This window comes from Peromyscus californicus, unplaced genomic scaffold, assembly GCF_007827085.1.
Source record: "Peromyscus californicus insignis strain IS unplaced genomic scaffold, ASM782708v3 Scaffold_11__1_contigs__length_118956290, whole genome shotgun sequence".
NCBI lineage: Eukaryota > Metazoa > Chordata > Mammalia > Rodentia > Cricetidae > Peromyscus > Peromyscus californicus.
Genome location: NW_026294402.1, coordinates 67629407 through 67655490, shown reverse-complemented (window position 1 = coordinate 67655490; position 26084 = coordinate 67629407). Strand labels below are relative to the sequence as shown.

Here is a 26084-nt window from a genome sequence, read left to right as displayed (position 1 = left end):
CCACGCGGATCCTGAGTTCGAGGCCAGTCTGGTCTACAAAGCGAGTTCTAGGGAAGACGCAAAGCTACACAGAGAAACCCTGTCTTGAAAAACCAAAAAAAAAAAAACCAAAAAAAAAAAAAAAAAAAAAAAAAAAAAGGATGTTATTTGAAAAACTAAAAGCAGGCAAAGCTTCTCCATGTTTGGGAAAACAGCTTAAGTTTCGATAAACTCACTGAACCCACACTGATAAGTATAAAGAAGGGATGAGTAAGCATATCATTATTATGTGCTGGCAGTACAGGGAAAATCTTGAAAGTAGCCAAATTCAAATAAAAACCTCAAAAAGACTATACACAGGGACCAAAACCACACATGGTGAGGCTGAAAAAGTGCTTGGTAGTTAAGAGTGCTTGCGACTTCTCCAGAAGACCCAAGTTTGGTTCCCAGCTCCTATACTGGGTGGCTTACATTTTATTGTAAGCATATGGGTGATTAAGCATCCATGTATGTACATGCACCATGTGCTTGCAGTCCCTGGGGAGGCCAGAAGAGGGTGTCTGATCTCCAGACACTGGAGTTGCAGACAGTTACGACTTGCCATGTGGGTGCTGGGAATCAGATGAGTACTAGTGCTCATAACCATCTGAGCCATCTCTCCAGCCCCCATAAGTACCTAATTTAAAAAAGAATATAAATGATGGCAGGTTACCCATTAAGAATACTGGAATAGGCGGGCGGTGGTAGCACACGCCTTTAATCCCAGCACTTGGGAGGCAGAGGCAGGCGGATCTCTGTGAGTTCGAGGCCAGCCTGGTCTACAAAGCGAGTTCCAGAAAAGGCGTAAAGCTACACAGAGAAACCCTGTCTCGAAAAACCAAAAAAAAAAAAAAAAAAAAAAAAGAATACTGGAATAGAGGAGACAAAAGAACATTGCCTATCAAGCGCTCAAAACGTGAATTTTCATGTAGCAAAGAAACATCTCTCAAAACTAAAAGGAAGACAAATAGGCTGAATGCAGATGAAGGTTGCCATCAGCAGGCTGGCGGAGGAAGTGAGAGGGGAACTCACAGGGTGAAAGGCACCCGAGGGAAGGTCAGGTCCAAAGAGGAGCATGAAAAACACTAGCTGGGACGCTGGGAGGCGCCCAAGAGGGTCAAAGTATTTGCTCTGCAAACTTAAGGACATGAGTTCAAATCCCAGAAGTAAAACACAAAAAATGGAGAGCTAATCCCAGCACTTGGGAGGCAGAGGCAGGAGGATTAAAGGAATGGGATTAAAGGCATGCGCCACCACCACCCGGCCCAAGACACCCAGCTTTTTATGAGGTTCTGAGATTCCAAACTCAGGTTCTCATGCTGACATGTCTCAGTCACTTTCCTGACAGGGCCATCGCCACAGTCCCATGATATTCCTTCTTTAAAGCAGATAATCTGAATGGAGTTTCGTGTCTGTGTGTGCGCACGCACTCTCTCAAATTTCTCAAGAGCTATCCACTTCCTTTTTGAGACAATGTCTGCCTTTCATTGGCTGGCCTGGAGCTCACTGGCTAATGAACCCTCCAACTCCCCAGTGCTGGGATTATAAACCCATGCCACCACACCTGGTTTTTCACAGGGGTCTGAGGATCAATCTCAGAACTCCATGCTTTCATAGCAAGTGTTTTAATGACTGAGCCATCTGCCCAGCCTGAATTGAGGTTTTAAGTTTTTAAAATTAGTATTATATGTGTGTGTATCTAAGACTGGAAAGGAGTGGACACACACCAGTGCATGCACGCCACCGCACACAGGTCAGAGAACAACTCTGTGGAGTGGGCTCTAGGATTAGACGGGTGTTTCCCAGTTTATGCTACAAGCGCCTCCCCCAGCCATCCCTCCGGTCTCTGAGCAGTTTCAGGACTACTATATAAAATAAAGCAGTCCCAAAGAACTGAACTTCCAATATCAGAAGAACAAACAACTTTCCCAAACTAACAATCTGTTTGGTGGTCTGAGGAGGATGATATGAACCAGGGGCCGCCCCTGAAAAGGCCAGGCACACGGCTGCTGTGAACAAGGGGCCACCTGAGGTACTTTTCTCATTTTCCAAGGAAAAATACCTGTCTTAAACTCATTCCTATGAGGGCAAGTGCATCTGTGATCCTCATTACCGAGTTCCTGGCCAAGCAATTGTTCCACATCCTGAGTATCAAGTATGTCTCTGTGGCTATCATTTCCGACATTTGAGGGGCAAGCAGCTTGCTTCAAGAGCAAATCCACACTTGGGGAAAGGTAAGGTATTTAAGACGGCCTGAAAATATGAGCAAGAATTCAGGACGTAATGACTCTGAGTAGCACCGTCAGTAGCGGGCACAGTCTGGTTACCAAATAATACTCAAGGTTTCAATGATATGTTCCCAAAAAGACTGTTTAGAACATAAAAACGGGGAAAATCCAAACTCATTTTTTAAAACAAATTTCTTTTTTAAAGATTTATTTATTTATTATGTATATGCAGGCCAGAAGAGGGCACCAGATCTCATTACAAATGGTTGTGAGCCATCATGTGGTTGCTGGGAATTGAACTCAGGACCTCTGGAAGAGCAGTCAGTGCTCTTAACCACTGAGCCATCTCTCCAGTCCTTAAAACAAATTTCTATTAAAATTATACATACTTTCTTCTCTTTGTGAATATGAAACTGTGGTGTATGTGATTTATACACATGTGCATGCGTGTGTGCATTCAGAGGCCAGGAAGCGGTGGTGTTCTGAGAGCTATATATATTATATATTATATTATATTATATTATGTTATGTTATGTTACATATATATATATATATATATATATATATATATATATATATGTCACTCTCCACCTTATTCCTTTGAGACAAGGTCTCTTGCTGGACCTAGGCTGGTGACCAGTGACACCCAAAGACTCCTGTATCTGTCCCCCATAGTACAGATGTACATGTGGCCATGCTCAACTTCCTACCTGGGTTCTGGGTCTTGAACTCCGGCCTCACACTTGCGCAGCAAGTGCTCTGACCCACAGAGACAGCTGCAGCCCCTATGAATGCTTTAGCTTCAGGGAGACGCACGGCTACTAACAGTAAAAATGAACAGGACATGAAAACTCTGCTTCAAGAGACCCCCCCCCCACACATACATATATACATACATGTATTACAGATTAAGTTCTCTCTGTATAGCTCAAACTGGACTAAACCTTGCTATGTGGCCTAGTTCAGCCTTCTGAGGTCTGAGGTTACAGGCACAAGTGACCATGTCCTCCCAATCTCCAGTTTCATGAAAGAAATGAAGAAATCCTCTTCAACCTTTCTTGATTTGCTGATATGTATTGTTTAATATGTTAATTAGTATTAGTATATGTTATATAATATATATATTAAACATTGCATGTCAAACCACGAATATATATGTTTACATATATACAACTAAGCAATCAAACATAAACAATAAATAAACCTTAAAAAAGTAAGGTATCTTTTAGTATTTTTATGTAGGCTGCCCTATCCAAGTATTCTGTAACAACAAAATACATTAATAAGCAAAATTTGTTTGCTGGGATTTTAGCAGCATTTTCCCTAACTATCAGCAAATACACACCATCCTTCAAGAATGACACAGGGAGTCACAAAACAAAGTTAGTGAAATTAAAAGGAAGACAGAAGATGGGACACAATGATCAAAAATGTTAACAGTGTTTGGACTGAGTGAGGCGCCCATTACTCCTTCTGCTTTTTTGTGTATGTCTGAAATTCCCCATAATAAAAGGTTTAAATATTGGTGGAAGAAAGTTTTTAATGGCACAGGCAGTTTCATGAGGTGTTAAGGAGCATGAGGGTGGAATTAATACATGGTGTTATAGGAGGTGAATCACGCTGGGCATATTATAAGTCAATAAACGTCATCAGAGGGCTGGGAGCGCAGCTCAGTGGCTGATGGGCTTGCCTGCAAATGTAAAGCCCAGAGTTGACTCTCCAGAACCTACATAAATACCAGGTTGGTGCGGCCCAACTCCTCTAATTCCAACCTTGAGGAAAGGAGGCGGGAGCTCCCTCTCTCCCTCACTGGCTATAAAACTAGTCACATCAGCAAGCTCCAGCCTTGATTGAGAGAGCCTATCTCCAAGAGCAGAGTGGGGGGACCACTAATGATACTCTTGATATGACCCTCAGGCCTCCACAAGCCTGTGCACACATATACACCCATGGAGAAAGTCATCAGAATAAACACCTTTGGCCACAAGTTGGGAAAAGATAAACAGATAAAAGGAAAATGGATCTTCCAGGAATGTTAGGTCGTCATATCTAGCCTTAGCTATCACTCAACGATGGCGGTCCGTACGGCCTTGACCTGTGCCTCATGCTATTCAGCCAAGAACATTATTCATCAGGTTGTACTCATTCTGATGGAATTTTCCCTCTAGACACTTGTTTTTTCCTTCTGCTGTGTGTTTTTACCAAAATAACCTTTCCTAAGCAGCTTTCCCTGGTTGGGTTTTCCTACTGCAGGGGGAACGTCCTGTCAGCCTGTGGTAAAACAAGGAAGGGTACATTAGAACATAACGGTGCTGAGCTCAGACCACAGGGCCCGAGTCACCCACGTTAACATTCATCCTTCCTGTGTCATGCGGAAGGAGCTGGCAGTTTTTTATGGCATATGAAATATATTCAACAATTAACGCCTTGTGGAAGACTCCATCAAGCTTTCCTTCAGTTAAAACTCCTGGTTGAGGCTTTTAGACATAATGAGGGTAAGTGGCCCACACTAGACTCCCAACAGGAAGCCACTGTGGTACCATTTATCACCTAGTCCTATTGTTAACACACTTGTGGAGACATATGTGGGCACAAGTATGTAGACAACAGGACAAGCTTGGATATCATTCCTTAGGCACTACCCATCTTCATGGGTATCTGGGGCCACCATTTGATTAAGGTACGAAATCATATATTTTTTTTTTTTTTTTTTTTGGTTTTTTCGAGACAGGGTTTCTCTGTGTAGCTTTGCGCCTTTCCTGGAACTCGCTTTGGAGACCAGGCTGGCCTCGAACTCACAGAGATCCGCCTGGCTCTGCCTCCCGAGTGCTGGGATTAAAGGCGTGCGCCACCACCGCCCGGCACGAAATCATATTTTATATTGTGACGTTTGTTTCAATTAGTCGCTCCAGGAGTAGATAGGCTTCCAGAATGTACCTAGGTATATCAGACAATAAACGTGAAGGTGAGGCAATCTTATTTATTGCAAGTTAATTTCCATCAACACCTTGAGAATCAGATTAAGTAAATACCACTTTTATGATCCCGTTTACCCCGAGTTAATGGTTACTGAACCAACAGAAAGAAATCAGCTTCTGTGTCTATCACTGTGTGTGTAAAACGGGACAACAATACAAGGTGTCTTCTCGGAAGAAAGGAAGTGCCCCGAGTGACCGAGACAGCTGCGGCGATTAATTCTTGTAGAAGCACTCCCCTCCCCCCAGTTTGAAAAGCACTACATTACAGAACCCAAAAGCACTTCACACTGCCTCTCTTTCAAAAACAACAAACAGCCTGGTCTGGTGGTACAGGCTGTAAATCCTGCATGTGCACTAAGAGCTAGAGGCAGGCAGAGCTCTGAGTCTGAGTCCAGCCTGGTCTGTCTATACATTGTGAGTTCCAGGACAGCCAGGGCTAGGAACAGGAACCCTGTCTCAAACAACAATAAAGAACAACAGGCACATGGTGAATAGCGCCCCATAAAGAATTAACTGCAATGACAGTAAAGGAACAATGTAGCACAGCACCCCAAACAAAACTAAGATGCTGGAACCCAAGGATTCTCGGCAATAGAGGAACCTGTACAAGCAGTAAGGGAAGGGTCAGAAAATAAGAAAGACAAGCACGGTGCCTTACACATGAAGCCCCAGCACTTGAGAGGCAGACGCGAGAGGATTGCTCTAAGTTTGGAGCTAGCCTTGTGTACACAGTGAATTCTAATCCAGCCTGGGCTACAGATCAAGGTTCTGTGTCTAATAGAAGACCTGGAGAAGAGGATGTAGCTCAGGAGGTACAGTGTTTGACCAGCAGCAGAGAGCCCAAGGTGGACTCCCAGCACCGCATAAACCAGGTGGGGTGGTGTGTTCCTGGTTAAAACCAACACTGAAGAGGCGGAGGCAGCAGAATTCAGTCAAGGTCATTCCTGGCTGCACAGTCACTTCCAGGCCAGCTTCCAACATGAGACCCTGTCTCCAACAAAAAAGAAGTGCACCCCACTCCCCCAACTGAAACTTTTAACAATTAAAAAAAAAAAAACTTTAAAAAGTTAAAATTAAAGGGCAAACTTGGGAATAATTTTCTAGAAAAATAAAATGAGAAAGAAATAAAAAGAGATGGAAGTCAATTATATGGCCAATCTAAAAAGTGCCAACTTTGGTCAGGAGGAACTCTAGACACAGAATAGAGAGGAAATCCTTAGAGAGGTGACACTGAAACTTTTTCAGTTAGGCATGCTGTCACCGTGATAAAAATTTAATAGGGGTCATCACACACTATGGAATTTGAGTAGTCAGTTTATTCTGTATTATAGCAGAATATAATAAATATAATAAATTATGTTGTCCTCTCATCTCAATTAAAAGCTCTTCAAACCCTAGAATAATTTTTGCTACTTACGTGAGGCTCATATTGTTTCTGATAAAAACTTCATTTAATTGAACCCATTTGCTATGGACTTTAGCGTCCATTAAGCTCCATGACCCTGTAAGAGGGCTGAGTCTTGGTCAGGAGGAAAGATCATGCTTAACAAAATAGTCCCTCAAAACTCCAGCAACTATTAGGAGGATCCCAACTTCAGGCTCAGGGGAACTTTTGTTATTAAACAACGCTAACTGTAAACTAGACCGATGGCCTTTGTTGCAATGCCCTTTAAAGTCTTTCTCCATTCCATTTTCCTTGCAGAAAGCATGGAGTTCTAGGGTACCAGTTAGTGGAATGCGTAGGCTATGAATCAGAGTCTATGTGGAAACTAATCCTTGAGTCAGGATCACAATATTCCATTGGCACTCACCCCAGGAAGGAGATATTCATTTAGGAGAAGCTTTCAGTCATCACTTAAATAGCGTAGTTTGGTTATCTGTCCTTGCCAGGCTGTCAGGTCACCCTCAGCCAGCAAATCCTCTCTACCTCATCCCACAGGGGCCATGACTTTATTCATTAATCAACACTGTCAACTGTGAACTACCTGTCGTGACCTGCCTGATGTGGGTGCTGGGAACCAAATCTGTCCTCTGCAAGGGCAGAAAGCACTCTTAACCCATGAGCCACCTCTCCAAGACCCAGACAAAGTTACTTAAACTGCTCAAAGGAGAGAGCAATTGCTACATTTTTAAAATGTCGATTTATACTTGAAAAGTAATATACGGTTTTCAGTAGCATTATGAAAGTATAGAAAAATAATTTTCAAACTTTCTCCTTACGGTAGCTAAAAGAGAAGTAACAACTGTGCCCTTACAGTATATAATGTTTCAATTAACTACACTGAGCAGTTTAAAACTTAAACAGTCTCAATAGTGTACTGACTTGCTTGCCAAAAGAAAGTATGTTTAGAGGATTCATATATCGCTTAAAGAAGCCAGAAGAGTTAAGGAAAACAGAATATGCAAATTTTATACTTTTCAGTCCTCATGCTGTGAAGGGAAAACTTAACATAAGAACCATTTTTAAAGCAACACAAACGGGCTGAAGAGCTGGTTCAGGGGACACCAGGCATGTATGTGCACTTATATACATGCAGTCCAATCACTCATACATATAACATAAAAACAAATAAATTAAAAATAACACAAATGCTCCCGAATGGCAGATTTTGGTTAATACCCAATTATTTCCATTAACAAAAGAACAGTACATAATACTGTTCAACATCAAATGAAATGTCACTATGTGATAAGAACTCACTTCACGATCTAAGAATGTATAAAGTGTTAATGTCATTATTAGCATACTAAACACAAAGGCAGCCGTTCTTTTGTGTGTCCACTTTTAATGGCTGAACTCAGGGTCTAAACATCTGGATATAAACTAGGTGTCAATTATTTTGCATATGGTATCAGGAAACTAAATCATCATTGATGTCTTAAACTGTAATGTAGACAGTACTACATGTTGACGGAGACAGTAGAGTCACTGCATCCTGGTGCGCTGGAGCACAAGTTAAGCACTGAGGGACATGTTTCTGTTTTGTTAATTTTTTGAGATAGGGTCTCTCTACACAGCTCTGGCTGTCCTGGATCCATCCACCAGCTTCTGCCTCAAGTATGGGGATTAAAGTTAAGTGTCACCAAGCTGGCCTTGAGGAATTAAAGGGACTGTTCCCATCCACACTTAAAGATGTTGTGTATGCTACCATCTGTCAAGTCTCACTCAGTACCTGGGGCTCGTTCCAGTTCTTCTCACCTGCCTTCTACCCTAACCCTCTCCAGCCCAGGAGCTGGGCTTCCCTTCCCAGCTTCGGATTCCAATATAAGTCTGTCATTTTGGCTATGTGCTCTCTTGGTCCTCTCTCACCCCAACCCCCCCCCCCCCCCACTCCCTCACCCCACCACCACACACACCCCGGGCCAGGGCAGTCTGGACCCTTCCAGATGCCTCTGGCTGTGCTCTCCCGAATACCTACAAACAATCCTTATCCTCAACCCTACCTAGGAGTGGCCATGTCCTCATAATATTCTTCATGCAAATTCTTTACTTGGCCAACATATTTTATCTAGAAAGCACCATGGCTTATGGCTCTGCGATCTCTCTAAGTCAAGAAGGCCTGATCCTTTCTTCCACTCACAGGCATCCAAGACCTTCTGTAGGAATGCCTTGGGCTCACTTAAGGTGTTCTCTTTGGCTGGCGAGCTGAGCTACTGTTGGATGCCATGCTTCCCTTTCCACGCTCAGACCTGCTACATCTCAGCGAAGGTGAGACAGCTGCAAACAGCCGCCCCCATCTGGACGACCCCCAGATCCGGTCACAGACGGGCTCTGATCTCTAAGCACCTGTCATCACCTGACTACAGCCCTCCAGCCTCCAACACGGGCCAACACCAGAGCCTGAAGCAGACACCAGCAATGCTTTGGAGGATGCTCTGGGGCTATGCTTCCCCTTCTCCCAGTCTTCCCTTCCGCTAATCACCTCCCCACCCTCAGCACGCGGCCTGGCCACACCCAGCAACTCTGCCAAGCCTCCTGCTTGGCCACGCTCCCAGGCCTGGCCTCTCCAGATCTAATCTTGTCTTGTCACCCTTCATGATCCAGAACGGTTTACAACAGCTAACACAAGCAGGTTCCACATCTTACAAGAAACTGACGCAGCTGCCTACGCCCCACAGTGTCTAGAAAGTCGCCTTAAAAAGCTTGGCTTGTCAGAGGGAGCTTGTGGGAGTTGATCTCTTCTTCTACCATGTTGGTCCCAGGGAGTGAACTCAGGACCTCAGGCTTGACAGCACATGACTTTACCTGCTGGGCCACCTTGTCGACTGTATTTTGTTTTTGGTGTTAGGCAAGAGGCTGGGAAAGGCAGGACAATGCTGTTTAGCCCATGCTCCGGTGGACCGCCCACACCCACGAGCATATTGGCAGCATAAACTGGAATCAGTGGGCTACTTAAAAAAAGAAGACACAAGTTGAGAGGGGGAGCGGGTAAGAGTGGATCTGGGAGGAGTTCGGGGTAGCAGTGAGGGGTGAATATGATCAAAACACATTGAAATTTTCAACATAATAATATATTCTGAAGTATTTATTAAAGTAATAAAATATTATACTCCTAAAGATTCACTGTGGCTATGACAGCAATCCTGATGTTTTCTATTCCCTCACATGATACAGCTAGAGCATCCTTACCTGAAGCACTAAGCACGCTCCTACTTACTAATCTAGATTCCCAGCTCCTCCCCGGGATCAGCTCTTGCTACTCCAGAAGCTCTACCTGACAGCACTCCCAGGGTTTCTCTATACCTGCACCACATCCTTCTCATATTCAGTCTGGTCCTACCTCCTGTACTACCTTGTGATAGTAGTTCACAACACGAGTGTTTACCCAAACACACTAGGGAAGGAAAGTTAGATTCACTCAAAATTCACGTTGCCACAAATAATTATCTTTTAAAAACACAAAAGTGAACACCTTTGAATAAAGATGCCCATTGATGGGGCTGGAGAGATGGCTCAGGAGTTAAGAGCACATATTGCTCTTACAGAAGATCTGAGTTGGGTTCCCAATATCCATGTCAGGTGGCTCACAATCACCTGTAACTCCAGCTCCAAGGGATTCGACATCTCTGGTCTCTCAGGGCACCTGCACTCACATAAACATACCCACACAGACACACACACAGACACACACACTTAAAATTATTTAAATAAAATAAAGATCAACTAAGTTCTGTCTGTTAACAGGATACAAAGGACTTTCTTTTCAACCCCAACCCTAGCATCGGCTCGTCCCACAGCCTCTGTGCCTCTCACTTGAGTTATACTGAGCGATTTACATCATAGGGCCCTTGCACATCTCCGGTCTTCATGCACCAAAGCTTCTGACTAAAGTAACAGTTCTTAGTAGGAGGCACTTTTGCCCTGGGGATATTTCAGGTTGGCACTCTGGTGGGGTGTATAACTGGTATCTAGTGTGTGATGGTCAGGCCCATTACTCATCACCCTATAGTGCACAAGACAGCCCCACCCTCAACGAAAGAATTTTCTGGCCGCAAACATAAACAGTGCTGGGATGGAGAATCCTGCCCTGGAATATCTATCTGAATGATATTCTGGTGAACTTCAATTCACTTGTCAAGACCCAGCCCTACTGTCCCCTGCCTCCTCTGTGAAGGCTTATACAGGTCCCTTCAACGCCATGCTTCTTTCTCATGCAACTCTCAATCCCACCATGTCAAACATTCATTAGTGACATACTTATTTTTTACTGTCTGTCTCTGTTAATACAATGTCAAAATTATATTTTATCCACCTTTTATTGACAGTGTCTAATGTTTAAATGTGTGCTCAATGAATTAGAAATGATGTATCTGGAGAGAATACATAGAATTTCCAAGCAAATAAGCCAGGCCCGAACACCTCATATTATACTTCTTCAGTTCTAAGAAACATTCTTTTTTTTTGGCCAAATTTCTAAAACTGGTTACTTACACTGTTGGATCACAGTTCCAGCGTTTATATTTATACATACATTTTTTTAGTTTTATATGTTTTTAAAAAGAAAGATTAAGTGTCCTTAGATAATGTCCATTAAACTATGTAAAATTTAAAATACTGGAAAAAAATGGAAGCTGAAATATGCAAAATTTAAAACACTGATGTTAGGAGGAATTATGAAAGAAATGACTGAATTGTATCACATTGAGATTAGTAATGACTATAATAATTAAGACATAAAAATATTTTAAGATCTTCTCCTTTAGCCTTAAGCAATATGCTTATCTAGAATTAAATACTAGACAACAAACAGAAATCCTTTAATTATAAAAAAGAAAGGAAAAGAGAAAGTTTCTAACTGAAATGTGAACACAGACGGCTGAAGGGAGACACATATGAGCCAGGGTTGAGTTCGGAGCCAAGGTTGAGTTCGAAGTTTACTAAACAAGGCAGATTCAGAACCTAACACACAGGGGAAAGCGAACTAACCACCAACAAGCTGCTACGACAGAGTTTAAAACTGGCAGGACTTTCAGAACTGGGCATGTCCCTTAGCTCCTGTTCAGTAAGCTGATAGACTGCTAGACTCAACAACGAAACACCACAGTTCTCTAGGCAAGTCAGGGGTCATCATACTGCCCTACCTACACAATACTGCCTTTCAAATGCACTCACAAAGTACAAGAGGCAGAAAATACAAGAGACACCATGAGGGTTTCAAGAGCCCGTCTTTAGTCTCAGCTGTCAGGACAGAGGATCGTCTGTCTTAGCCACAGGCTAGAAGTCTTCACTAGACGTTAAGCCTTAGTCATTTACGAGCTGGGATTATAAAAGAGCTATAAACTCGACACAAGGCTGCTGGAAGCTGGTAGCTGAACACACTGGAGGCCTCTCTTCCTTAGACACCAGGGTCACCGCCCAAAGCAGTCATTTGATTTCACTGCTGCTTAGTACAGATCGCTGACATTACCAAGAGCGACTCCAATATCAACTTGTTAAATGTGAATGCAGACTCAGCGTATCTGAACATGAACCCAGACTAAGTGGAGACATGAGAAATATTTTGGGAGCTGTTTATTTATAAGTGAGTTACAATAAACCACTATAATTAGATTAATATATCATTATTGATAAACACAGTATTGCTTCTGCAATGTCATTACTGTGGCCATTCTGTTTAGAAAAGGAATTGGCACAAGCCCTCTTCCTGCCATTTAAGATCAATTTAGACACAGTAGACAGTAACTATAACTGTTAATTATTTTTATAAGGAAATTGTTCAGTGCATGTTGAAGAACAATTTGAAGTTCTCAGACGCATGGTACCTTCTGGAGTCTTTCAAAAACAACAGAGTTTGGGCACAAAGCTAGGCACTAGGTTGTCACAAAGCAGTATTTATTAGTTTGCTAGAGAGTTTAAAGGTCCGTGAAAATATATATTCTTAGCAATGCACTTAACATTTACTTTCTATTTCACTGGATACATTGAAAGTGCCCCTTTGGAAAGCATCAATGACAAGCGATAATGTTATCACAATAACAACTGTCTTGGGGCTATTTCTCTAGTTCTTTCCAGGTTAATGACTTCTTTAGGTTGAATGTAAAGTCTGTAAGTAATACCAATTGACTCGGCCGACTACTAATGTTGCTTTAAGCCCCCAGTTCTCCTCTTTTTGTGTGGTGGTGATGGTGAGAGATTAAATAGATTACAATGCCCTAAAAACTGCGAAGAAGTTGTAAATGGAATGAAAACTCCAAAACATAGATCAGAATTTGAAATCTGATCTCTATCCCCAGTAAAGTACCTGCATAGATTGACCTTGGGAACAATGATTCTATTACCAGATTTCAAAAGAGAGAAACCAATTACCTCGTTTTCTAACTCCACTTGTCTAGAGTTATCTGGATTTCTGTGCTGTCAATCTAGAGCTAATGGAGTCAGAAAAACAATGAAATTTCCTGGAATTTAGCAAGACCTTCCAAATACAGACATTTTAAAGGCTACTTTAGTTCAAAACATTTTAAATGCTTTGGAAAGGCCAAGGTATATAAAGAGCCAATCTGGCTCAGGTCTGTTAAGAGTTAAATTACTAATAAAATAAAGCAACACTGTCAAGACAACAAACTAATGTAGTAAATAGAAAATTATAGGAATTAACTAGTAAGTTTAAGCCAATTCAAACATGTAAAACTTAGAAATCAATACTGTTGAAAAAAGTGAGTTACATTTGGGAGGCAGCATTAACTGGAAACTCAAGAAAAACCAGGGTAGAAGAACACTCCTGTGGTTAGGATATAAATAAACACAAAACCCATTCAGTTTTCCTCTTCTGAAAACATGCAACGTAACAGTCTTTTTTATCCCCGATCTTACGAATGCATACATTTTAAAGATATCTCTTCTATGTTCGTTTATAAGCAGGTAGTCACATTTTGGTGTTTGGGGCTTACATTTTTTTAAAGGAACTCCATCACGCCATTATTTCTACAATGATTAAAGAGGGGAGAGAAGGAAATGACCATTTCGGAAGGTGGGAAGAGCACATGGGGCCGTTTGTGAAAACAAACACCCCGGAATCGAGTGTTAAAAGACCCAGCCAGTTCTACAGGAATTTCATGATTTAATTCACCACGGGAAAGTTTTTTTTATTTTTAGTAGTTTATTCACTGGTAAAATAACAGAGTGGAAAACAAAGGAGAGCTCTTCAGATTTACAAATATAAAGTCGATCCTTTCCAAACACTCTCTCGCTAAGGGCCAGAAGGAAAAGATATTGTTCTAACAAATGGTTTCTGTCGCTCACTCTAACCAAATCAGTATTTATCAAGACCAAAGGACACTTACCTTACAGACAGCAGACAGCTCATTTGCCAAATCCCTCTCTCTCCACAAACTCTCAACTTTACCGTCATTCCCAGGTGCAAACTTTATGAGTAATTGAGATGGTCCCCCCTTTGAACAACTGTGCTTCAGGCAGGATAAACAGGAAATAGTCGGGTATGGCCCTCCCAGTGAAACACTTCTTTGTAAAGCAGCATGGCTTTTGCTTATCTGTGAATTTGGTCTTTCCAACTGGCCACGGATGTTTATATGGTAATCCATGTCTGTTATGGTTGGTAAGCAAGGAGATAACCTCTGCGTGAGTACGGCATGGTCTGAATCAGGCTGGATCTGGAGTTCTGACCTCTCTGATGTGCAACCACCATGTGAGTTTTCACAGTCTGATGTGGTTGGTTTTTGTTGGGTCAAGTGCACAGAAACACAGGAAAATCCCTCACACAACTTCTCACACACAGTCTGTTTGGGCCTATTACTCGAAACAACAATTTTATTTTGCAATGAGCTCTTGACGTGGAGTGGCCGTACATCTCTGACTTCTCCTGGAGTACAAACCATTTTAGACAATCGAAGACCGTTGACAGCTGTCGACAGAGAGCCTTTGGTGCCAGAACCATCGTCGTGATGTGCAGTCTCGGTGGGAGATACCACCAACTGGTGTGAGGTCTGGTAGGCACCCCTGCTTGTTGGGGATGCCGGCGGGGTGCTCGAAGGACTCCTGGGAAAAATGACCAAAGACGTGCAGCGCTTCAGTGGGACCTTTGCATTCCTGATCACTGGCAGTTTCGTAACCTCTGCTCCATGGTCCAGGTCCGCCTGGGTAAACGGAACCCCACTGGGACTTCTGCACACAGCTTCAGGCGGAGTTGTACTGAGCAGCGCACTTCTCTTGGAGGTGCTGTCAGAAGGTAAATTTCCACTGAAGAAGGTCTCACAGCCACTGGTGTCACTGACGACGCTGCTGCTGTACGAGTCCCCACTTGTGATGCTTGCACACGACCCACAGTCGCTGCTGCAAGACCCATTGTCACTGGCTGAGGAGTTATTGACGCTGCCGTTGCACACGGCAGAAGTACCTAAGAGGCTGCCGTCGCCGGCACTGCCAACCCCGGTGCTGCTGCAAACGCCATCCTTCAGAACACAGGAGGCATCGTCCCTGTCAGCTACGACAGTGCTGGACGGAAGGTTCCCTCCATACCTGGGCTGCAGCGAGATCTGCAGGCAGCTGCTCTTTCTGTCACTACTGTCAGAGGATCTTTGCTCTATCCACGGAGCCAGTGGCGTCTGTCTGGGGGTCAGCCTCATTTGAACCACACTGGCCACTGAGATTCGGGGTGGCCTCGTGCCATGTGTGTGAACGTGGCTCTCCAAGTCATCTCCGGAGGGTTCTGACAGAGGGTAAGTCTTGCTTCTTCTGGCTGCAAAGTGCAATCGTAAACTCTGTGCCATTTGTTCTCATTTCCAAGCATGTTCAGGGCTGAGAGTCAAAACAAAGATCTCTGTCTGGAGACAGGCTAGCAGCAGCTGTGCTGCATCCAGAGAAAAACCACGGGTGGTGTTAAAAGAGCTGGTCAGGAGGAGTCTTTAACCTTAGGACAACGTGAGACACCGGACTTCACAGAAAAGGGCGACCCATGCCCGAAATTGACTTTTCCCAAGTGTCCAGAATCGCTCGGCGTCAGAACGCCTGCACTGACAAAGCACTCGATTTCCAGCGACCTTTAAGCTGAGCTCAGCTGCAGCCCTGACTCAAACACAGCCAACCTTGTTTCAATTATACCTTCGCCAATTTGCATGAATGAGTAACGCAAGAACAACAAGCTTCTTGCATTTCAACTTGAAACTGTGTTTTTCACCCCAGCCCGACAAAATGAACATTTAACTCCAGAAGTCTCAGTGCCTACACTTTCTCCAGCGATCCTGACCACGAATATTTTCACCCAAAGGTATAGGATTACAGGAAGTGGGTAGGAATAAAACCCGTGTGATTGAGTATCAAATTGAAGACTGAATTTCCAAATAGCCGTACTGAGGGATTTAGTCAGGTTAGTTAATGCTGGGAATATGGACTGTAATATTTTTTAAAGAGTAAGTGCAAACAGTAGAATACATTTGGAAATACGAAAATTTTAGGGGAGGGGGTAAAACCTTAGTGTTAAATTAAACAGATAAATATTTTAGCAAAACACAATTATGAAAGTGAAAGTTGACAAACTGAACTAGAAAATGAGCCTCATAACACTGCTGTAACACTGAATAACCTCCTCAAGGGGAAACTTAAAAAAATGGCCCAAGAGAAGCTTTCACCAACCATTTTGTCCTGTAATTTTAAGGCTTGCTGCAGCCAAGAAGTACAGTCTTTAAATGATGCCATTTATATTTTGACTATTAAAACCCTGCCAAGAAATAGACTAGGCAAACATTCCATTAAAAATATGTGCAGATTAGACAGAAAAGCTATACCCCAATATAGTTCGGACACACTGGACATTTTATTCCACTGTGTGCAATTCATTCACTTAAAGAGTGTTGTGGTAAGGAAAGAAGTCTACAGAGGATTTAACACATCAAATAAACATATCTCAATGCCAAATCTGTTCTGAAAGAGTTCTCTGCTGGCCCCTACCGGTGCTTTGAAACAACCCATGCAGCTGTTAGATACCTCTAAAGAAACACACACCACGCCACCTATTTCATTCTATAAACACAGCGGGCACTTGTTTACATTTTTGCCTGCTGGCACTGCCTTTGAGGTAGAATTACAAGTGCTGATAAAACTCTCACAGCAGAGAACAGTAGATGGCCTGTCCTTCTGTGTATATACAGATAAATATTTCTGATTTGTGTTTACTTAACCTTTACTGTATTTTCAGCTTACTTGGCAATAAAAGTTTAATATTTTAATTTCTCTCCTAAATGTCAGAGACCAAGGTTGGTATTCTGTTTGAAAGAAACAAATTTATTTTTAAGTAATACTCTAGGGTCTATTTAAACTCCTTACCTGAATTTTATAGCAAGAACTCCAGCAAAAAATATATACTGGCTCATTCATAGGAAAAGTAAAAAGAAAATGGTTCAGTTGTTTACACCACATGGTACTACACCCAAGTTGTATTTTTCTAAGTAAGGTATTTTTCCCTAGGTAAAAGCAAATATGTAAAACATATACTCATACTTTTGTTTAAAAAAGAAAACTGCTTAAGTTAGATCTGTCTTTAATCCCAATTTTCTAATAGTATTTTTAACCAGGTAAGCCATAAAAAACTAGAATTTGCTAAATTTTATTTGACTGGAATAAGACATCACACTTTAGAAGGTGCATAGTAGTTTAGTAACACAATAATTATGCTCTAGTTTAATACATTATGCCTGTACAGACTTCAGTAAATACTCCTTGATTATTATTTTTCTGTAAAGAAGAAAAAGTCCTAATTAATTTCTTCCTATTAACTTTTTTTTAGATTAAGTTAGGAGTCTGCCATCTTAAAAAGGTCAATTGTAATTGGATAACCAGGAAGATCTAAGTACAACAGGCCTCAGGATAAAACTTACAGTACGGAGAAAAACTCAGACTATTAATATAACACAATCCCAGATGTCAGGTACTTGACATGTTTTCTCCTCGACACGCAGCTTTGCAAGAGATCTTGAGGTTCCAGACTGTGAGGACCACAACCAGGTCCCCCCCTCCCCCTGATCCTATTGAGGATAAAACAGGTACCAAGTTACTCCAGTGGGAGGGAGAGGGTGGGGGTGCTGGGCAGATACTGGCACTGCAGCCACCCTGAATACCCAATTTGTTCTTCTAGCTTGGTGGGTTTTGTTTGTTGAAGCTGATCCAGGGCTGGGAATGTAGCTCAGCTGGTAGAGGGCTGGCCTAACATGAAGGAAGCATGGGTCCCTAGTACCCTATAAACCTGGTATGGTGGCACGGGCCTGTCACCAGCACTCAGGAGGTGGAAACAGAAGGATCAGAAGTTCAAAGTCATCTTCCAAAAAATGGCAAGTCTGAGGACAGCCTGGGCTACATGAGATAATGTCTCAACAACCAAAAAGTTGCAACTTCTAAAGGACTATTTAAAAGTTCTACAGGCAGAAGACAAGCAATGATGCTTGAAGAATTTAGAGAGAAATTAGCCAAAGGAGTCAGGCGAGACAATCATGTGTTGAAATCCCAAAAAGCTGAATACCCTGCTTCGTGGGCTCAGGTCTAAGGCAGTGTAGGAGCCACATGGCAGTTAGCAGGGCCAGTGCCAACTCTGACCTCAAGCTGGAGGAACGGGATGTGCTGGCAGCTCTCATCTGGGAGGGCTCTGAGCTCTTCCTGTCGAAATCAAGAGTCTGGAAAGCACGGGACAGTGCCTGAGCTGAGGACTGAAGCGAGGCCCCAAGCTGTTTGGTCACTGTTTATTTCCACATAGACTAAAGTTATCATCTATACTGTGTGGACAGGCTCTAGGTGACGCCATGATAGGCTGCTCAGTCTTCTCTCAAAGATCAGTACGCAATTTCAGTTTCCTGAGACTGAGCAAGCAGTTTCTGAGAGGGCCATGAACAAAAGAAAATTAATCACTGATGCCCTTGCCAGCATGGACAAGGAGATAGGATGTACCAAGCCTGGGCCACTGAGTCAGCCCCCACAGTCAGTACATGCTAGGCCAGCCAGCCTCCACATCAGCTCAAGGACAAAGCCTGGGACTTGTCCAGGCTTCCTCCAAAATGGGTAACTGTAACCCCCAACCCTAGCCAATTAAAAGTTACTAACATGACTGCGACTCATATAACCAATCCTGAGTCTGTTCTTGTGTAGTGTGTAGACCCCAACCCCCCCCCCCCCCCGCTTTACTCCCTATAAATACCGTCCCCCTCGCTACTCGGGGTCTCGCCTGCTCTGCTGCTGCGTCAGACCCACAGAGAGACCTAGGTTAACTTAAAACAGTAAAAAAGACGTTTTGCTTTTGCATCAGATTTGGTCTCTTGATGGTCTTTGGGGGACTCTGGGTACAACAACTAACTGTAGATGAACCTTGAGGACTAGTATCTACTGTGGTAAGTAGCTGTACCTGTCAATTTGACCACATTATGACACTTGGTTTTTTGGTTAAATTCCAATCTACACATTGCTTTAGGTATTTCTAAAGATGTGAAAATGAAAACCAGTGGTCTTTTAGTAAAAGCAGATGGCCTTCCATAGTGTGAGTGAACCTTATCCAGTCAGCGGAAGGCCTCAAGAGAGCAGACAGGTTTCTCAAAGGGGCAATTTTTTGCTTGTTTTTAATTTTTTTTTCTTTAAAGTTTTTTGAGACAGGCTTTCTCTAGGTAGCCTTGGCTGTCCTGGAACTCACTCTGTAGACCAGGCTAGCCTTGAACTCACAGAGATCCACCAGGCTCTGCCTCCAGAGTGCTGGATTAAGTCGTGTGCGTGTGCCACCACTGCCTGACTTTTTTGGTTTTAAGATTAGTTTTTAATATTTTTCATTATGCATGCGCGCGTGTGTGTGTGTGCTTGTGCATATGTATGTAAGTGCAGTATCCTCAGAGGCACAAGAGCCCTCTGGAGCAAGTTCCAGTGCGCTGCTTGTCGTGGGTGCGAAGAGCCACGCTCAGATCATCTGCATCTACTCTTAACCACAAAGCCAATTCTCCAGCCTCTAAAAGGATCTGCCTCTGTCTCCCATAGAGAAACCCTCCTAGGTTCATTCCGCTTCCCAGCCTCCAGACCTTGTCAGCTTGTACAACCCTGTAAACCACTCCCTCAGTATCTCCCCCAGCAGATCCCAGTGAGAATAACTACTAAGTCTCGGAAGCACAGTGTCTCTTACCCATAAACCTTCAGTGGCAGAGGTGTGCAGGTGTGGCTCGGAAACTAATGACACACAGGTACCTGCGCACCATTTTATTTTTGTTTTTTTGTTTTCAGGCACATCATCCTGAAGGCACATTACCCCTGTGTATGTAACTAAGAAGAACATGGACCAGCATAGCCATCATCACCTCAAGCCTTAAAAATCAGTCAAAAAAAGGAATGTAGCACCATTTTCTCAAAAGCAAGTATCATGTATGATTCAGGAAACACTTTCCAGATGACTGGAAATTATTTCTACTTAAAATTATACTTGTGCTCTCCACCCTACTTTTCCAAAGAGATTTGCTAAGCAAGTCAGTTTCAAGGACAGACTTTACAGTGATGGAGGTCTGTGGCTGGATGCTATGGTGGTTATGGCTCCCACCGCATCAGAGGATTTCTGAACTTCAGTTATGTGCTGAGGTATGGGGTGGTGCTCAGCACACCACTGGCCCTGACTGCTGCTCACATTCACTTCTTGAAAAAGCTCTATTTCTACAGCACACATGAGGATCCACAAAACAGATACACCTAACACAAGAATAGGTACCATGCTAAATGTTAAATGATGGTTTTGTTTGTTTTTTGGAGAAAGGGTATATCCATATGATTTTGTTGCCTGTCCTGGATCTCACTCTGTAGACCAGGCTGGCCTCGAACTCACAGCGATCCGCCTGGCTCTGCCTCCCAAGTGGTAGATTAAAGGTGTGCGCCGCCACCACCTTTTAAATCTGTATCATCACGAAGAAATTTCTGAGGCTGGGGATGAGGTTCAGTTGGCGGACTGCTTATCTAACATCCAAGAAGCCCAGAATCTGATCTTCAACTCCACAAATGCCCAAGGTATGAAAGCATATCACACTGGGCAGGTGGAAGCAGGAGGATCAAAAGTTGAAGGTCATCCTTAGATGCCAAAGGAGTTTGACGTCAGACTAAGATACATACATGAAACCTTGCCTCAATAAATATTAAATTAAATAGAAACAGCTGGACTAATATGCACCTTTAATCCCAATACTTGTTGGGAGGCAGAGACAGGCCTGTCTGTGAGTTCGAGGCCAGTCTGGTTTCAGAACAGAGAGCTACATAGTGAGATCTTGTCTAGGAGGAAAAAAGATTTTTCTGAGGATTTTCAGAACCACTGTCTTATATGAGACAAGCAAGGCAAATACTGACATCTGCTTTTTTATTTTAAATGATTTTTTTTGGGGGGGGGGAGGATCTCCTAGGGGCCCAACCTGACTCCATGGCTCCTTATGTAGCTGAGGACAAGCTTGAAATTTGGATCCTCCTGCCTCTGCTTCCCAAAGGCTAGGATGACAGGAATGCACGTCCATGTCGTTTCTGGATCATTTTTTAAAGTGAGAGAACACTTTCTCATTTGCCTAGGGTTACCACTAATGTGCCAATCAGAGACAAAACCCTAACAGAGTCCTTGGAGTGGGATCTATTACATCCTGATTAATACATGGCTTGGGTTTTCCTTAACGTTTTAATTATTTGGAGCTGGCTGGAAAGATGATGTGGCATTTAAGACTGTACACTGCTCTTGTAGAGAACCAGAGTTCAGTTTCCAGAGCCCATGCTGGGCAGCTCACAACTGACTGTAACTCCTGCCTCGCAGGATCAAATACCCTCTTCTGCCCTCTGTGGACACTGCACACAGCTGTACATACACACACATAATAAAACCAGGTTTTTTAAAAAAGCATTAAAGATTTAAGTGTCACATTTATCGTCTTTAAGTGTTTAATCACTAATCCAAAGGCATTTCTCTTACCCTCCCAGCTCATCATGGCACACAGTACAGTACCACACACACAGTGTTTGACAAATATCCATGTTGGCAGTGAAGAAACGGTCACACCCGTGACAGTCACTGGAAGGAAGGACTAGACAACCAGGCATAGTAGAAAGCAGAATCTGTCCTTCTTTATGGATGACCTTCAAATACCTTGACTAAAGTAGTACATACCCAAGCACCAGGCAGTCCAAGTAATCAGAAATTCAGCTCCCAATCCCCAGCCTAGAGATTCACTCAGACATGAGCACAAGAACACAGAGCAAGGACACCTATCAATCAGTAACAAGGAAAGCAATTCACACCAAGTCTGATATTCCATACGGAGGGTTAATGCATAAAAGATGGTACTATGACCTGCAGGTGATGGAAAACTTTGGGTAAAATATGTGTCACTGTAAGTCAATCTCACAAATACAACACTAAGGAAAAAGCCTGTCAGAAACACCCTCAGAGGTGCTACACGTATAAATTTAAAAATATGCAAAAAGGAGCTAGAGAGATGGCTTGGCTATTAAGAGGTCTTGCTGCTGAGGACCTGAGTTCAGTTCCCCAACACCCATGTCAGGCAGCTCACAAATGCCTGTAACTCTACTTCCAGGGGACCTGATGCCATCTTCTGGCCTCCATGGGCACTGCACTTATGAGCACAGACACAGAAACACATATACACATCATTTTTATTTGTTTTTGTTTTTTCGAGACAGGGTTTCTCTGTGTAGCTTTGCGCCGTTCCTGGATCTCGCTCTGTAGACCAGGCTGGCCTCGAACTCACAAAGATCCGCCTGCCTCTGCCTCCTGAGTGCTGGGATTAAAGGCGTGCGCCACCACCGCCTGGCACACATCATTTTTAAAATATAAATCAAACCTTTTAAAAATATGCAAAAGGAAATATTTTCAAAGATATATATGTGTGTGTGTGTGTGTACATAATAAAGTATTTTAGAAAGCAAAACAGTATTAAACAGCAACGTTAGGATAGTGCCAGCACATATGGGGGAAGAAAAAGGCACAGTGCTAGAAAGAGGCCAAGAGGCCTTTGCAGCTGCAGATGTTCAGCTGAAGCATTTGTACACAGACATTTGTCTTGCTACTAAATTTATTTGCACTGTGTATTCTTATTCGTATATACATTTCATAGCTTAAAAATAAATCACCAGTGCTGGAGAGATGGTTAAGAATGCTTGCTTGGACATCACAAAAAATCAGAGTTCACAAGTCCACACACACATAATCAGTCAGGTGTCCTGCAAATGTCTGGGACTCTAGCTCCAATAGGGCTGATGCCTTCCTCCGGTCTCCACACTTAAGAATGCAAACGCCACACACAGATAAATAATAAGCCTTTCAAAAAACATACCAAGACTCAATTTCACCTGGCATCACAGGATAATAGACTGACAAGAGAAAAGTAAAAAAATTCCTGTATCACAGAAAAAGGCAAAAATATAAGCAAAAAGCCAAAAGGTTTTACAACTGCCCATATCAGCCACATGTACCGTATGGTCTGTTGGTAAGAAAGAGTCCCCTTGGTAAAAATGTCACTTTGATTATTGTGATGTCAAGATTTCATTGCAGTATCTTCAGTCACTAGTACAACCCTCATTTCCTGTTTTTAATTATTTTTGAGACAGGGTCTCCCAACGTTAGTACAGGCTGGCTTCGGACTCTCAATACCCCAGCCTCAGCTTTCAGAGTGCAAGGATTACAGGCATGTGTCAACAGGCCAGACTCAATTGCCATTTCTTGAAAAGAAAAAAAAATGTTATGCAATGTAACAATAGATTCTTTTTTTAAAGCAGTTTCATTAAAAATTATCTATTTGTTCGTGTGTGTCTATGTGAGTTTACGTATACACATATGTGCAGATACACACACAGAGTGGTTGTCCTCCTCTGTCACTCCCACCTGCTTCTTTAAGGCACAGTCTCCTCCCTAGCCCAGGCCTCATAGTTTCTCTGGTAGGCTTCCAGCAATCGGAGGCGATCCTCCTGGCTCCACTCCCCTCTGAGCAGGGGTTACTGGCACTCGCAGGACACCTGGTCTGCCATCCTGGTTCTGAGATCTAGACTCCACATCTCACGATTGTACAGCTGGCACTTTTAACCACTAAGCCGTTTCTCCAGCCCTCAAAAATTCAGTTTCTTTGTTAGTTAAAAAAGTGATTCCGGGGGGTAAAGAGATGGCTCAGAGGTTAAGACCACTGAATGCTCTTCCAGAGGACCTGGGTTCAATTCCCAGCACCCATATGGTAGCTCAAAACTGTAACTCCAGTTCCACAGGAAAACACCAATGTACATAAAAAAATTAAAAATTAAAAAAAACAAGAGTGATTCAGATCATTTCATTCCTCTTTTGGTGTTTATACTAGATAACCAAAAAAGACTGGATACTTAACAGTATGTTTTATGTGTTCAGGTTTGATTCTGTGTGCTGAAAGCTCATGTGCAAAATTGATCTTTCACACCACTGTTCAGAGTTGGGATGTGACTGGACCACGAGAGCACTGATCTCATCAACAGATTCATTTATATATTCACAGCTAAATGGGACTCCATTACGAAAGTGACACCCTCCCACCCGCACCCTGCCACCACAAAGGTGAGCAGTTCTGTTTTAGCACACATTTCTCCTGTGATGCTATGTCTCCTCACAGGCCCCCATGCAGTCCTAAGTGCCCACGGACTAAAATCCTTAAAAGCATGAGCCAAGTAAGTCTTTACTCCTTCAGATGGATTTCTCAGTTATAAATGTAAGCCCGGTGGGGGAAGGTTTGAAAATGCGTCCTAAAGAGGGAAAAGCAGGAAGATTACAGAGCTTCCAGGTGTTTTTCAGGAAGGCAGGAGGCAGAATGATCATTTAATAAAGATGACACCAGGCTGAGCACGGAGATTCAGGCCCGTAATCCCAGCACTTAAACAGGAAAGTCACTGCAAGTTCACGGCTAGCCTGACCTACACAGTGAGTTCCAGGACAGCTGGGGATACTGACGGAGACCCTGTCTCAAACAACAAAAGCACTACAGATTGGCTCTGCTCTGGCCTTTGTGAATGATGCTCATCCCCGCAGTGTGGAAAGGCTTGTGAGTGAGTCGGGATAAGAGAATGGATGGACATTGAAACAGAACACAGGTAACCTCAAGAAAAGGTTGCCTTACACATGAGGACCTGAGTTTTGATTCCCAGTACCAGCATAAAATGATGGGTATAGTGGTATACACTTATAATCCCAGCACTGGGAGATAGGAGGTGGAGCTAGGCAGGTTCCAGGACACTCTGGGGTATAGCCAGCTTTGCCGACCTAGCAAAGCTCAAAACCAATGTGACCCTGTCTCAAAACAAAAGCTGTGAGTCTCCTGAGGAATGACACTGGAGGTTGTTCTCTGAACCCCACTGAACCCGGTGGGACACACACACGCACACACAAACGGGGATGGGGTGGTGGGGGGATACAACACTGTGGTTAATACACCCAAGTGCAGACATTCTAAGATTCAGAGGACATGGCACGGAAAACAAGAGGGCCTCCCCTCCTCCATCTTCTGTCACAGAGGCTTTGAGGGAAACTAAAGTCTTGACAACCAGGAGAGGTGAAAGGGAACCGAACAGAATGGAAGGATCAACTCCAGGCACCTCCATAAGCAGCCCTTCTGTCTCCCGACCCCAGGCTCCCAAACCCTCCTCCCACTCTCCTGAAGGCCACCCTCGAAGCATCCTTCACACTCATGCAGTGTAACTCCACTTACCAAACGGTTTTCATCAAACACTTCGAACAGAAGACGGTGCTGCTGTGGAAGGACCTAAGAGAAACAACCTTTCTTTAAAAACATGAACATCTAGCCACAGACGCCAAGAAACATCTGCAAAATGTGGCCACGTGTTGACCCGCTATGCAGTGAAATTACACAAAGAGGCCAGACTCACGCCACCCATGGTCTCCTGAGTTCAAACACTTTTTGTTGTTGCAACAATATGTAGACTTTTTCAAAGCTACTATCTTCCATTTTTGCTGAAATATTTCCGTAGTTAAAAAATCTACTTAATACCAAATATAAACGAAACGATTTTGTTAAATATACCAGAGGTTGAAGATGTTACAAAAAAATACATTTAAGAAGAGCATGATGCTACATGCCTTTAGCTCCAACACTCTGGAGTCAGAGGCATGCAGATCTCTGTGAGTTCTAGACCAGTCTGCTATACAGAATGGGTCCCAGACCAGGCAGGGCTACCCAGTGAGACCCTGTCTCAAAAGGCAAACAAAAAAATATATTTAGGAAGGAGTTCAGTGGATATAGTATTCACTATGCAAGCATGAAGTCCCAGGCACGATACACATATTAGGATTGCCTTCGTAGGGCATGATGACACTCACAGTGGGCTGGATCTTCCTACATCAATTAATAATCAAGACAATCCCACAGACATGCCAACAAGCCA

The 26084-nt window shown here is 43.2% G+C and overlaps 1 protein-coding gene across 6 annotated transcripts in view; it reads right to left on the bottom strand.

The window, feature by feature from the left end:
• Positions 1 to 26084, bottom strand: part of Nedd4 (NEDD4 E3 ubiquitin protein ligase) — a 92282-nt gene that overhangs the window by 43560 nt on the left and 22638 nt on the right. For all 6 annotated transcript variants that reach the window (XM_052714097.1, XM_052714104.1, XM_052714122.1 and 3 more), the window contains exon 6: positions 25391 to 25444. In XM_052714097.1, the coding sequence (XP_052570057.1) occupies positions 25391 to 25444 (54 nt within the window). The remainder of the gene's footprint in view (positions 1 to 25390; positions 25445 to 26084) is intronic.